At 36.0% G+C, this 14,972-nt stretch overlaps 1 protein-coding gene across 1 annotated transcript in view; it reads right to left on the bottom strand.

Moving 5' to 3' along the window:
* Nucleotides 1–11,468, bottom strand: part of tbc1d19 (TBC1 domain family, member 19) — a 57,235-nt gene extending 45,767 nt beyond the window's left edge. Inside the window, exons 1-4 of the mRNA XM_006629650.3 lie at nucleotides 11,272–11,468; nucleotides 3,363–3,435; nucleotides 2,537–2,582; nucleotides 478–553 (exon numbers count right to left, since the gene is read on the bottom strand). Coding sequence (XP_006629713.1) covers nucleotides 478–553; nucleotides 2,537–2,582; nucleotides 3,363–3,435; nucleotides 11,272–11,370 — 294 coding nt within the window. The 5' untranslated portion in view covers nucleotides 11,371–11,468. The remainder of the gene's footprint in view (nucleotides 1–477; nucleotides 554–2,536; nucleotides 2,583–3,362; nucleotides 3,436–11,271) is intronic.
* Nucleotides 11,469–14,972: the final 3,504 nt, after the last annotated feature.

Here is a 14,972-nt window from a genome sequence, read left to right as displayed (position 1 = left end):
ATCGTCCATAACAAGTACACCTACACTAACAAAGCCATTACTTTTCGACATACTACATGCTCCACAGTGCCTTATGGGAGAGTTTGCATTGACTGGAGGAATAGCACTTACTGATGTCACTGTCAAGTTGCAGGAGTGAGTGTTACATCAAAAGTCAAGAAGACCAGGACTGACTAATAGCCATCCTACTACAGTGGTGTTCTGTCATTTAGGAGCTATACAGGTAGCTTGAGAAACCATGGAGACAGTCAGCTGGTGTCTTTAAGTATCTTTACTTTTTGTGTCTCTTGGGAGCCCCCAACCATTTTTGAACACTTTTCATTTATATGAAAAAACAAAACATAATCTAAGGAAACGAGCCTTGTGAGTGATACATTTTTAATATCGTTATATAGTCTTCTTTTCAATGTAGAGAGTACAGTTTCAAAACAAGCTTGAATAATAACTACTAATCACTTCGCAAGAATGAAAACCAACCTGTGCCTTTCTCATATATGCCAGTGGTTCCTTAATATGCTCTGGAGGTGCAGCTGGGTGGCTAGGAGGAGGAAGCCTTGGAAAAAGATTTTCAATCGGTTAAATATAACTAAATATATTTGTTGCATAATATTTACAGTAATTCATTTTATTCTTAATTTTTTTAAGGTATGTAATTCCTTATCTTTATACTTCTTTTTTTCTGTTGTTAATATTCACACAAATTTTGATGATATTATTTTGTTACACAAAAGACCTGACTGCACTGGACATTGTTTTGACATTTACACTAACCAGACACATTTTCTCTCTGGTTCAGCCACTTATCAGTTAACTTCATGATTTCTACTGCCATCACCAAAAACAGAACTCTTCGTGGAGTTCTACAATAAATCTTGTGTCATAAAACAGTCATTCTTTGTGTATATTTTATACAGGAATGAATGTGAAATGACCCACACATTAAAATGAAGAAAGAGTAATTCCACTTGTGTAAAACTTAATTTGTCAAGGTGTTTTCAGCTTGATGGAAGAGCCATCATTAGTAAACCTAGAAACAAACAACGTACAGTGAAACATTTGAAGGATTTCTGAGTTTGTTAAGTGATACTTTGATTAAATGTCACATAAAAGTTGAAAATTACTAACAGTCTAGAATTGAACAGTAATGCATTCATTGCAAAATTCAGAAATTTGATTGTCCGCAGTTTCATTCAGAAAGGGTTTGTAAACATTTTGGGCTTATTTTGATCACAGTAGAAAGTTGAAATTCTAAAGAAAGCTTATTTTCATATGACTATGGTCATATAGTATGGCCCAAAGCTGACACTAAATGATGCACAAATATTTCAGTGGCATTAAAATAGTGACATATTTTGCTCTAGCTTCTGAAGCTTAAGCTACTGAATACAACTAGCATTCAATTTAGTAGACTTTCAATTATACTGTAGCTGCTCATATGAAATATGTAAATGACACATACATGTACTGTATAATCTTTATACTTCCATAACCATTCATCTCCTAACCACTTCACTCATTTCAGGGTCTTGGGGGAGCCGGCACCAATCTTGGACTTAAGGCAGGGTACACCCTGGACAGGACATTAGTCCATCACAGGGCACACATAGACTCAGACATGCATACACTGACATTCACACCAGGGCCAACTTTCAGTGGTACTGTATATCTAAAAATGTCACTACAGCTTTAGTGAAATCTGCATATGCATGAGTTGAAACAGCAAATAAAGCAGGAGTTTTATTTTAAAACTTAAGGGTTGTGAAGAGCAGGCATCATTTGCATATCCTGCTCCAGTAAGAATATATAGAGAAATAAATGAGAAAGGAGACGGTGACAACGAGGAGCAGAAGTCCAAAGACAAACTCCAACAAATCGCTCCTGCGTCTTCTCCGGCACAGAATGAACCAGTATCCTTGCTGAGGGTTTTCTTATTTTTCCTACCACTACAGTCCCAGCATAGGCTTAAGCACAGCTCTATTGTGAATGTACTAGGTTTCTGCTATAGAGCAGACTGTTTTTTTTAAGAGTGGAAGCTGGAAAAGACACTTTCTGCTAAGTTACAGTGGATTTTTTCCTTGCTAGAAAACTGGCAAGAGCCATTTTTGGCCACAGCGCAAGGCTGATTATTTTTCTTACCAACATCCTAGCTGGAGGAGCCACTTTTCTGTCACACACTCATATAAATACATATAAATTGTATTAGATATAAATTTAATACAACCTAAAATGTAAATATAATTTAACAAACTACTATTTCACTTAAAATCTTGTGTGTGGGTTCTTAGAATCTGAACCCTATTATAGGCTGCATCACAAAAGCCTACAGTATAAATGTAAATATGTAAAATAACAATATAACAATAAAATTCAAGGAATGTTTTGTTTGACTCTCCTTAAACATTGCTTTGTTCATGGAATGTTACAATATTTATAACATAAACTAAAAAGGTTGTCATCACAAAGTAAAATCGGTAAGTCATAAAATAAAGGCAAGAAATAAAGGAATTAGCTGAATAACAAACATTTGGCTACTCACACATGTAACTCACGATAAACAGCATTCTGTAACTTCTTTTCCCATCCTTTAAAGAAAGACAAATGGTAAGTGCATCCATGAGTCTGCACAACATGCAAAAGCTTTAAAATCCTCAGAAACAATTTTGCTTCACATCTAGAAAAATAAATAAATATAACATACATCTTTTTATGCTTATAAAAAAAATCCAAATGTTTGCCATTAAGAGATCCATGTGGATTTTTAAACAAATTTAACTCAATGTCAGTATGTAAAAAGAACTTTCAATCTATCTTACTGCTTCACTAAATGATTGGAGAATATGTTCAATAGCCTACACTCATAAATGTGTTTTAAAATTTTTAAAAAACTTAAAATGGGCACAGATGGGATAAAAATGTTTTCCCACACTCATGTACTGTACAAAGGAAGATGGCAACTTATTTTTGCTTAGACATTTATAACTCCAGCAAAAGGACTTCAAACGAATCTAAACTGCATTTCTAGTGGAAGGACAAACATTAAACAAGGGCTGTCAATTCAAGCTACATCAGAAATTCATACACAGCAAATGACATTGTTCTAACATTGCCAAACATGTACAGTATGCACAAAAATATCCAGAATTAAAGATGACAATCAGTTTGCCACTTATTTATCTTTTGATCTCAAATACAAATTTGAGTAGTACACAACAAAAATGACAAATTTCACTTCACTATCCCAATACGTATGATTTTCACTGTAGAAACTCTTATCAGATTTTGTTTAAATTCTGCTGTGGGAAAGAAACTGAGAATTTTGAACAGAACACAGACACTGGACATTAAGGGAAATTAAGATTTACCTGAGTTTCTTAGGAAATCCCGTACATCATCTTTTAGACATTCAAGTTTAATTTCTGGCTTGTGCAAACACTCCTGATGAACAAAAAGAAACAAATTTAGCTCATCCTGTATCAGAAACATCAAACATATTTCTGAAGAATGTTTAAGCTCCATGAAGTTGGCCCTACGACAAACAGTACAAACAATGACACCCATCGTATTCATTTGTGCTACATCTGTGATTTTAAAGCAGAGTTTGTGCTGCTTTCATTCCACAGATATAATGCATTTTCACTCCACCCCCCTGCAACAGCCCAGGAAAACCGAACCAGTTTCATTCATTTCTGCTACATTTGTGCCAGTTTATGCCATTAAAAGTACAGTTTGTGCTGCTTTCTTTTTCAAGACATAGCCCCTTCTAGCTTCAAGGAGTGGCATCACGCAGCTTGTGAAGTTTCCTTCCTCTACAAATAGAAAAAGCAGGGCTAACTTCCCAGATATGTGTTTTTAATTATTTATAGTCACATGAATGCCTCTTTTATTGGTGTGTTTAGGAATGTGTTCGATAACATCTGAATTTCCCTATCAGTCAGTGCTCTCTGGTATTTGTATAAATGGCTAAGGTCATATAGCTTGTTGAGATATGTCAGTATGTCTTTGAGATGGTGAACTGTTGATGTAAATTGTAATCTGGCAGTAGTTGGGAAGAGGGGATTGTGGCTTGACTGTGAAAACATTAATAGAGAAGGAGTCCAGGACAGTGAGAACACAGCCCCCCACCGTACTGCCCAGTGCTGACTGTAAATGAATTTTCCCAAAGAGTCCCATCTGATCCTTCATCGATGTACAGGGTCAGTCCTAGACAGATCTACAGTAACAGATCTTGTCCGTTCTTGTTACATGCTGTTCTTTAGTGTGGATATGAAGGAAGTGACCTGTAGACACTGTTCTCAGAGGGGACTGTTCACATATATGAGGGTTCTCCTGTGTGCCAGTGTAATGTGTATATTTGTGCACTTAACAGATCACCACATTTCCCTGGTCCTAGAAGTAGAAGATCATCCTGTGCAGATTGTGGAAAATTTCATTACTGCAATACAGGGATTCTGCAAGGGAAATATTCACTGCGGGGGTTCTTAGGTAATTTTATTGGTGCCATTGGAACCAGCGTTTGTGCTACTTTGACGTCTGAAATATCAGACATTCTTTTTTAGGGATGAGATGTAAATTTCTCCCACCACAACTTTATGGTTTAACTGAAGTGGAGAAGAATATAATCATTAATAATAATCGCTTACACTTATATAGCGCTTTTCTGGACACTCCACTCAAAGCGCATTACAGCTAATGGGGACTACCCTCTGCCACCACCAATATGCAGCCATAGTGAGCCAGAACGCTCACCACACACTACACGCTAATAGTGAAGAGGGGAACAGAGTAATTAAGACAATTGATAAATTGGGATTATTAGGAGGCCATGATTAGTAAGGGCCAATGGGAAATTTGGCCAAGACACCGCGGTTACACCCATACTCCTTTCAAGAAATACCCTGGGATTTTTAATGACCAGAGAAAGTCAGGACCTCGGTATTATGTCTCATCTGAAGGACGGTGCCTGTTTATAGTATAGTGTCCCCGTCACCTCACTGGGGCATTGGGACCCACATAGACTGCACAGTGAGGGCCCCCTGCTGGCCCCACTAACACCTCTTCCAGCAGCAACCTTAGTTTTTCCCAGGAGGTCTGACATCCCGATACTGACCAGGCGATTTCAAGAAATGGTTAAATGAGCTACTTTAAAATAGGCAAAATAGGGGAATGGCCTCCTCTCACTTGTAACTATTCTTATGGACTAGTCACCCTCTTCAACAACTTTCAAAAATTTACCCACGTAATTTTTTCTTGCCTTATCATCTACGCTTGCAGCCTCCCCTTGCATTAACACATTTCTAAGATATTCTGTTCTTTCTTGTTGTGAAATTTAAATGTAAAAAATCTATATTTTTATCAAACAAATAAGAGTTACCTGCTGGCTAAATGACATTATCTTTCTATCTAAGACCTTTGATAACAAGATGAGTAACCAAAGATATAATTACTAATAATCTACTATGGAGTAGTTACTGCAAATAAAGCAGTGTTTTAGTTTTTACTTTACTATCTATGAGAAGGACTGAGACTGTTTCACTTTTAATTTTTGGCTTGGCACAAACATAACAAAACATAACATAACAAAACATAACAAAACATTAACACTGAAAGGGAATGTTTTGGCAAATGCTGATGCCTGCTAATTGGTTTCTTAGTCTGTCCAGGGTTAGAAGACCTACTCCTTTTGAAGTGATACCTGAAGATTATTTTCAATGCGTCCATATGTGTGAATTAATCATAAATTGTACATTTGAAACCTCAATTAAACAGATGCATCTTCTTATTCTTTTTTTTTTAAAGATGTTGGAAGTTAAGAAAAGCTTGTATTTTCTGGAAAATATATAATTAGCAAATCTTAATACTTCATAGCTGTATAGTTTTAAAAGGTGAAACATAGTTAAAATGGCTAAATGGCTACCTGCAAATTACAAATTCAGTTTAATACAAGCAAATGAATGTAACTCCTTTTATTAAAAGACTGGTGTTTGTAGTATTTTGTGTGCTTCTAATATAAAAATATTAGCGGATAAAAAAATACAAAATATATAAAAATAAAAAGGACTAGGCTATTGGAATACTGTATACGGTCTCTTGCAAAATTATTCAGACCCTTTGAATTACAAATTCTACTTACACATCTTTTTATTTATTGCAAACTTACAGGCTCAAAAAGAATTTTTTTTAATTATTTTTGTCAGCAGATATGTTAAAGAAAGTCCAAAACTGAAATATGCTGCCTGCATAGGTATTCACCTACCTATGTACTGGTAGCTCTAAGTTTACACAAGTGAAAGAAAGAGCCTTAATAAGGATAGAATTGTCTTACCACTGGCCTCTGCCTGTGCACCATTGACGTTACTGTTACATTTACTGGATAAAAAACCCATCTGTTTAGAGATCATTGGTCAGGCAGTGAAGCCAAGGAAATGAAGACTAAATTGCATTCTAAGAAACTTAAAACTTTCCATCCAATCAAGAAGGAGACTCGTGAGGGAAGCAAATGAGAAGCCAGCAATCACTTTGAAAGATGTACAGAATTCACTGGTTGAGAAAAGACTAAAGGTGCATGAGTCAACTATATCTTGAGCTCATAACACTGACCTGTATGGGAAGGTAGCAGGAAAGAGGCCATTACTCAAAAAGAACCATCTCAATACCCATCTGGATGTTTGACAGACAGCACAAGAGTGATCCAGCTAAGATGTGGGAAGAGGTTTTGTGTTAAGATGGTAGAGATTTTCAAAGAGCTATGTGTGGTGCAAAGTTAACACTGCCTATGCCCCAAGAAACAAAGTGTAGTGGCAGAGCCATCATGTTGTTGAATCTGCTTTTCATCAAAAGGGACTGGGAATCTTGTTAGAGCTTAAGGAAAAATTGATGGAGAAAAGTACAGAGAAATACTACAAGGGAACGTGATTCAGTCTGCTAAAAAACGTAAGCTTTGAAAAATATTCACCTTTCAGCAGGAAAATGAACCTATGCACTGGGCCAAAGCAACATTGGATTGACTCAAGAATAAAAAGGTGAATGTTTTGGAATGGTCCAGTCAAACGCCATAGAGAATCTGTGGCATGATTTGAAAATTGCAGTTCACAAGCGCTGTTCAAACAATTTGAATGAGCTGGAGCAAATCTACCAAGAAGAATGGGTGAACATCACTCCTTACAAGTGGCAAAGCTGGTAGACACCTACCGCAAAAGACTTAAAGCTGTTATTGTGGCAAAAGGTGGCTCTATCAAATATTGATGTGTGACACCTGAAAAAGTATGCAAACACTATATTTCAGTCTTTGACTTTCTTTAAGATATCTGCAAAAACTGTGACAACTCATTTTGTCTTTAAAAAGAATTATGTTTCGGCATGTGAGTATGCAATAAAAACACTGACTTTAAAAACATGTGATGTGTAAGTATTATTTGGTACTACTACAGTATATACTAAGTCAAATGGATTTTAAAATAAATCCGCAAAACAATATTGTAAATGTTACCACCTCACAAATGTAGAAAACAATATTTCAATGGTTCTGAATGAAAATATAATTTTGACTTAACAAATTTGGGAAAAAATAATTTTCTTTGAATTGTAATTGTTTTTTACAACAACATTTATTTATGGGAACATACAGTGGAAAGCTGTATGGGATACTGAAGTAAAATATGTCATTTTTGCTGTGTTCTAATGAAATTTGTATTCAGATAAAATATTAATATGAGGCAAAAGTATATAATTTCAGCTTTTATTTCTGAGTAATATTTTGCATACATGTTTAGCTATGATAGAACAATTACATGTATTGTATTCATTCTACCCTTTTCAGGTGCACAAGTATTGGGGGCAAATTAATTTAAAATAAATTAAACCAGTAGAAATGTAATATGAAATTGCATACCCTTTATATGCCATGACTGCTTCAAGTTAATAGCTCACTGACATCATCAAACTCTTGATATGTTATTTTGAGATGCTTTGCAAAGCCTTAACTGTAGCTAGGTTTGCTGCTGATTGTGGACCTTGGGTTTTCTGAGTTTAGTTTCCTACTCAACAAGTAAAATCCTTGCTCAATAGGATACAAATTAGGAGACTGACTTTTGAACCATCAAAGTTTCCACTTTCTTTCTGATTAAATCCTTCGTTAAGTATGCAGTATGTTTTGAGGCTTTGTTGCAGAGTGAAATGCCACCTTATTAGCTTGGAGATATTTTTTGGACCTGGGCAGACAAGATGTTAACGTACACTTCAGAATTCATTCTGCTGCCACATTCAGTTACATAAGCCAGCAGCCACAACTGCAACTCACAACTAGCAACCCACTGAAGCTAAGCAGGTGTGAGCCTGGTCAGTACCTGGATGGGAGACCTCCTGGGAAAAACCAAGGTTGCTGCTGGAAGAGGTGTTAGGGGGGCCAGCAGGTGGCGCTCACCCTGTGGTCTGTCTGAGTCCTAATGCCCCAGTACAGTGACGGGGACACTATACCGTAAACAGGCGCCGTCCTTCAGGTGAGACGTAAAACCGAGGTTCGAACTCTCTGTGGTCATCAAAAATCCCAGGGCGTTTCTCGAATAGAGTAGGGGTGTAACCCCGGCATCCTTGCCAAATTTCCCATTGGCCCTTACCAACCATGGCCTCCTTACAATCCCCATCTATGAATTGCTACATCACTCTGCTGATAGCTGATGTGTGGTGAGCGTTCTGGCGCACTATGGCTGCAGGTGGTGCTGCACATTGGTGGTGGTGGAGGGGGGTTCCCATTACCTGTAAATCGCTTTGAGCTTTTTGCTATATAAGTGTAAGCAATTATTATTATTATTATTATTATTATTAAACCACCAGTGAGCCAGCAGAGGCAGCAATGCATGCATGTCTTACAGATGAAGTGGTATCCTTAGGATCATTTGCAGTTCCTCTCTTTCTCCACACTTTTACCTTTCTGTCACTTTAAAAGTTTATTTTCATCTGTTCATAGAACTTTGTTCTAGAACAGTTGTGGTCCATTTTTGTATTTTTTATCCAAGTTCTAATCTGGCCTTTCTATTTTTTATTCTGATGAGAGGTTTACAATTTGAATTGTAGTCCACAAAGATGTAAGATACTGTACTTTCACCACTGCACTCTGGAGAATGTCTGCAATCGTTTTGGCTGTTATTTTATTGTTTTTAATTCTCTATTTTCTTTATCTTGGTTTGTGCCTTCTAACTCAAAATCAGACCCAAAACTTAAACAAAAAGTTACATTGTTAAACTTGTATGCAAAATTTCCAAAAACAAGAGCAGAAATTCTATACTTTTGCCTCTGGTTTCAGATCTTTTGATCTGAAATACATATTTCATTAGTACACAGCAGAATTTGACACTACTGTCCAATATGTATGCTTTTCACTATATACTGTATATTGTCTATCTTGCAACAATTACTGCTTTAAAGCACACATCATAATAAACAAACCTTAAAACATAAATATATAAAACAGAATAAAGCCTGAGATTTCAAGACAAAAAAAATCCACAGAAATAGAAGGTGAATATATTGCAAAACTGCCTGAATTTACAGCAGACTTCGCCCCAGCTGAAAAATTATATAATGATATAATGATAAAGTTATTGTAAGAAGTATAAACTTATACTGAGTAAACAAAGATCTTAGCAGCCTAATGCCATGGAAACTAAAAAAGCACAAATGTTACTTTTAGCACCAAAAACTGGCACAAACATTACAGAAATGAATGAGACTGGTCCGGCTCTCCCGAGACTGAGTTACACTACATCTGAAAAAGAATATATTTTATCTTGGAAAGCACATCACAACAAATGCTAATTTCAACAGCACCAACAAATGCAGTGGGGGAAACTTCACGGAGCTACATGTTTATTGTTTTTATTCTCACAAAGCAAATACCATTCATACAGTATATGTATACTGTATATATACTTATGTGTGCAAATTACAGTTGAAACTTTTACATCTGTAGGTTTTCGGGAAAGACAACTCATGTTGACCGTCAACCATTACAATCATGGAGAATTAAGGAAATAAGAAGTAAATAAGAAAGTGATGTACATTTACATAACTCTCACTGAATGTAGCATGGCCCTAATATACAGTATTTTATTATAAGCTATGCTTACTTCATAGCATGTGTTCTTTACCTTAGGGTCTTCAGAACATTACTTCGTAATGCACATTCTTAAAAATTTTAGTTCACTTTATTTTTTCACATACTGTACAAAAACCTCTGTAAACTATTATATACAGTTTTATTCTCATGTTCACCTAAGATTTACATGTTTGAGGACTAAGACATAAAATATTCATTAAGACTTTTGAAAATGTACTAAAACAGAAATAAGACCAAAATATAATAAGTTTCATTTCGGAGAAACAGATTGAATTCTCTTTATGAAAACAAAATTCCAGTTAAAAAAACGTATTCTTCACACACACAGAAAAAACAAACCTTGCATTACAAACAATTGCTTGTGGATCTAAAGTAGGATGTCAAAGATTGTTTTTTGAAAACTGCCCTTGGCTAACAAAAGAGACTACCAAGTTAAAACTGCAATTTCTTTTTTTCGCCATCTTAATTCAGGTTGCCCATGTCAATGAATAGAAGCACTGTCATTGATAAATGTCCTTCCTCTACAATAAAGGAATAGAGCCTTCATAATATGATTACCTACCAGACTAGATAGAAAGCAAACGCATGATCATTTCATTACTCGTCTATGAAATGCATATATCCTATACGTTTGTGTGTGTTTCATTTCATGATTTCGTGATTACTGTTAGACCCATATCCATTTAATATATATATATATCAGTTACTCGTAAAATACATAATGTTCCAATTACTGTACATTTCTCTGTTCATATAACCTTGAACACTTGCACACATTTAACTTTTACAGTACCGGTATACTTTGCCACCTTAGACCGAGAGATCGAATTTTACATGAAATTAAAATAAACAGTTATCATAATACAGCACGTATTCCGGGTTTCTGAACACTGAAAATATCGTGTTTTAATGATTACGTAGTTTAGCGTACGCAAAAAAAATAAGGTACCGTAACAACAGAGGACAATGTAGAGTAAAATTAGTTTGAAAATGCTAAATGCTGCAAAACTAATATTAAGATTATACATAACATTTTTGTTGTCTTTTTTCAAGCCCTGCCATACGCTACATCAGGCACTGCAGTGAACAGCAGACCACAGCTGCACTCGTCCTGCAGAGACTCCGATCAGTCAGTGTTGCGTTATGGTCCGGGTACTCACTTTGGCCTGTCTCTCTAGTTGGGAATGTAAATGGGTCCCCTTCAATTTCTGGACCACCTGTGCAATTGTCATTGACAACTCCCTTCCTTCATCCATCATTCGAAAATTTTCAGGTACCTGTGAAACTAAAGGCTTGCTTTATTTTGTAGGAACATACCCTGCAGCTGCAACTGTATCTAAGCAACCACGTCCGACTATTTTTTCCGACACGGTAAGAAACAATTTTGAAAAAAAAGGTTCCTGCTGTTTCAGATGCATGAGAAACATACTGTAGAAATCGCATTAGTAGTATCAGATGATTCTGATAGTATTACCATTCACCCACATCAGCTCTCCCTGACTTTACACTAAACCCACCTACTGTAAGCATAAACCCGAACACTAAACTCTACCCCGTCTCTCAAGTATTTTATATTTATTTTAGTCATATGCTGAGTACAATCAAAACAATTTAGAAGAGCACAGAACTCTGCAAAAAATTATGTTCACAGTGAATATGAAAATCTACTAGAACTGAAATCTTTGAGAAATTATGCATGAGGGGTGACAAAAAAAACGTCAACCTTTAAAAACCTTTATTGTGCATTGAAATGATGTAAAAACTAGAATATGTAATGGTCCCCGAGAGGCATTAAGTTGGTCTACAACTGTCATTAAATCAAATCAAATCAAAGTTTATTTATCAAATGCACAGCAATACAGCGTGCAGCAGTAGTTACTGGCAATAAAATGTATTTTCTGCGAGCTCACAAAAATCACAAGAATCACAAAATCACAAAAATCACAAAATTAAGATTAATTTTACATTACATTACATCCCAACCTCTCTAGCAGATGTAAGTGGTTTATATAAGCAAGAGAACCATGGAGGAGGAAGGTAATTTGACAAAAGGTGTCATTTTGGTAATGTGAAGTGTCTTTTGAACATAAAATTAGACTTTTCTCTGTAATTTGTTAAACAGTAATGCCATATTGGTCATGGAACAAGCATTAACTAAAACAATTTTAACAGTGTGTCCACAGTCAGAATAACCCTTTAAGGCAAAGTTAGGAAATCTAAACAAGAAATATAAATCAATAGTAGAACATCTAGATAAATTAAAACCCCTAGTTATCTTAATAATATAATTTGACAGTGTATTTTAATAATAATTGCTTACACTTATATAGTGCTTTTCTGGACACTCCACTTGGTAAAGGTCAATGGGAAATTTGGCCAGGACACCAGGGTTACACCCCTACTCTTTTTGAGAAACACCCTGGGATTTTTAACAACCACTGATAGTCAGGACCTCAGTTTTACTTCTCATCCGAAGGACAGCGCTTGTTTACAGTATAGTGTCCCTCTCACTATACTGGGGCATTAGGACCCACATGGACCACAGGGTGAGCACCCCTGCCAGCCCCACTAACACCTCTTCCAGCAGCAACCTTAATTTTTCCTAGGAGGTCTCTCCCATCCAGGTAATGACCAGACTCACACCTGCTTAGCTTCAGGGTTGATAGTTGTGAGTTGCAGGGTGATATGGCTGCTTTAATTTTAGTAAAAACTGTGACCAGACTCCCTTTGTAGATATTTTGGCCTATGCAGTGTGTTTTTTGTATACAACAACATTGAGTTCAGAGAAAATAGCATTCAGATTAGTAAAACAGTAGTTATTTAAAAGCCAGTAAATGAGTCTGTGAATATCTGAAGTCCAGGATTTCCTATATATTGTGAAATGCAAACAACTAAAATAACCCTAATGATTCAGCAAACACTGATATGACAGATAGGGCAGATCAAATCTAGTAGTTTACAGCAAGTTCAGAAGTATTTCCTTGGTATTAGTCACTCCAGTCAGATGTCAGATTCCAAATATTACAAATCATCCCAGTCTGCGAAGAATTAGATCACAAAATGGTGTTCCAGCTAGCCAAGAGCCTCTGAATGCAACACATAAACCTAAGTAAACTAGTAATATCTGAACGGGGTCTATACAGTACATTAAGGTCTGTTTTTCCGATCCATTTTAAATTCTTCAGTTTTAAACATTGCCTTACTCTTCAGCAAAATAGACTTGACTCTATTATGATTTACTGTACAGTTCCACCTTCGTTGGCATTTTTGATTGTTTAGCTTCAGAAGAAAATAGAGGATTGTAACCTACACATCACTCCCCTTCAACCGACAACCATTTTCACTCCATGAAATCTTATGGGAATAAACTTGAACATAGATGGAGGGACTTTGGCCAGTCTGTTCATTTACATTCCCTCTGGCATCCTTGGCAGTCCCATAAAAGCACCATTTTTAGTTTAATAATAATGGTGCTTTTATGGGAAGTTAATTGAAACAAGGAAAAGGTAATCCTAAAAACATTTTCTATGATTCATCATCTCTTAAATCCAGATAAGAAAACCATTTTAAGGGACTCTATAATCTAAATAATTTTTCTACGTTTTTGCAATAAAAAAATAATAATTTGTGGAGTCTGATTGCAAGAGGAGCCGGTCAAGGCTCCCGCGAAGCATAGATCAGGACCCTGTGAAAACAATATAATACGGAAGTAAGTGGATAAACATACAACAGGATTAGGACGGGTTGATAGACAGGGGAATGTGACGTCGGTGATCTGGTGCTCGGGGAGGCATGGCAAGGGCAAACAGATCCAGACAGTCCAAAGAGGGGAATCTGGGGCGCAGTCCAGAGTCCAAGAACCAGGGGATTCATCCAAGACGAGACGAGACAAACACTCTGTACTTCTGCTACCAACAATAATTAATGCACTCTCAAGATCAGTGCATCTCACTTATGTTTCTTGTAATATTGTCATAGCAGCTATCTGAAATAACCACTAAAATTAAACCCACTATATTTTCCTTGGATTCTGCCCCCACTATCCTGTTATATTGTAATTTTTTTAATTATCTGTGGCAATGTAATGCATTTCAGTAATAAATCAATAAGGCCTGGTATTAATCCATCAGCCTTTACAATTCCTTTAAAAAACCTCTGTTTAATAATTTAGTCTTGCCTCATCAGCAACTTTCAGCAAGTGTCTAAATGACTATTTTTAGAACAGACAGTTGCTGTTCAGTTAAAAGCTCAGTTATCTGCAAATAAGATGTACGAGCCTTTACGCTTTTGGTTCAGATCAATACATTGTACAAAAACAACTCTTTTTATAGTTATCAATGATAACCGCTGACGACTGCTGGCTGTGTTTTGTTTATCCATTCCTGTCCTGCAGATCAAGTTATCAATTCTGTACAGTTCCTTAGGATTACAAAGTAGTAAGCTTTTGTCATGTAAGTCTTGTACAGTAATTTCATAAAAATGCCAGATGCTCAGTTGTTGGTACAGGTATTTGAGCTGAATCAATCCACATGTATCGATTTTCCAGCAGCACAATACAAGTCGAACTATGTTAGAATTGCACTAGCATAACTATTGCATATATAGCATGACATGACAAGTATGCAACACCTACAGTAGCTTTTGCTGTAGCCAACTTTTTCTCCTGTCCTAAGTCCAATATAACATTGCTCATACTCAATATTTACTTTTTAATGTTTTCAGTGGTACAGTATGCCATCTTTCTAACTGAGAATGTTTGATCTTTTTTTATTAGAATACGTGTTCACATTTTCTGTGTTTGATATCTATATTTGTAATATGTGATTAGATTTATTTAATATGAGTTTTTCTCTGTGTAACC

The sequence above is a fragment of the Lepisosteus oculatus genome, chromosome 1, assembly GCF_040954835.1.
Source record: "Lepisosteus oculatus isolate fLepOcu1 chromosome 1, fLepOcu1.hap2, whole genome shotgun sequence".
Classification (NCBI taxonomy): Eukaryota; Metazoa; Chordata; class Actinopteri; order Semionotiformes; family Lepisosteidae; genus Lepisosteus; species Lepisosteus oculatus.
Note: the sequence above shows the minus strand (reverse complement) of the source record. Positions and strands in the feature narration are given on the sequence as shown.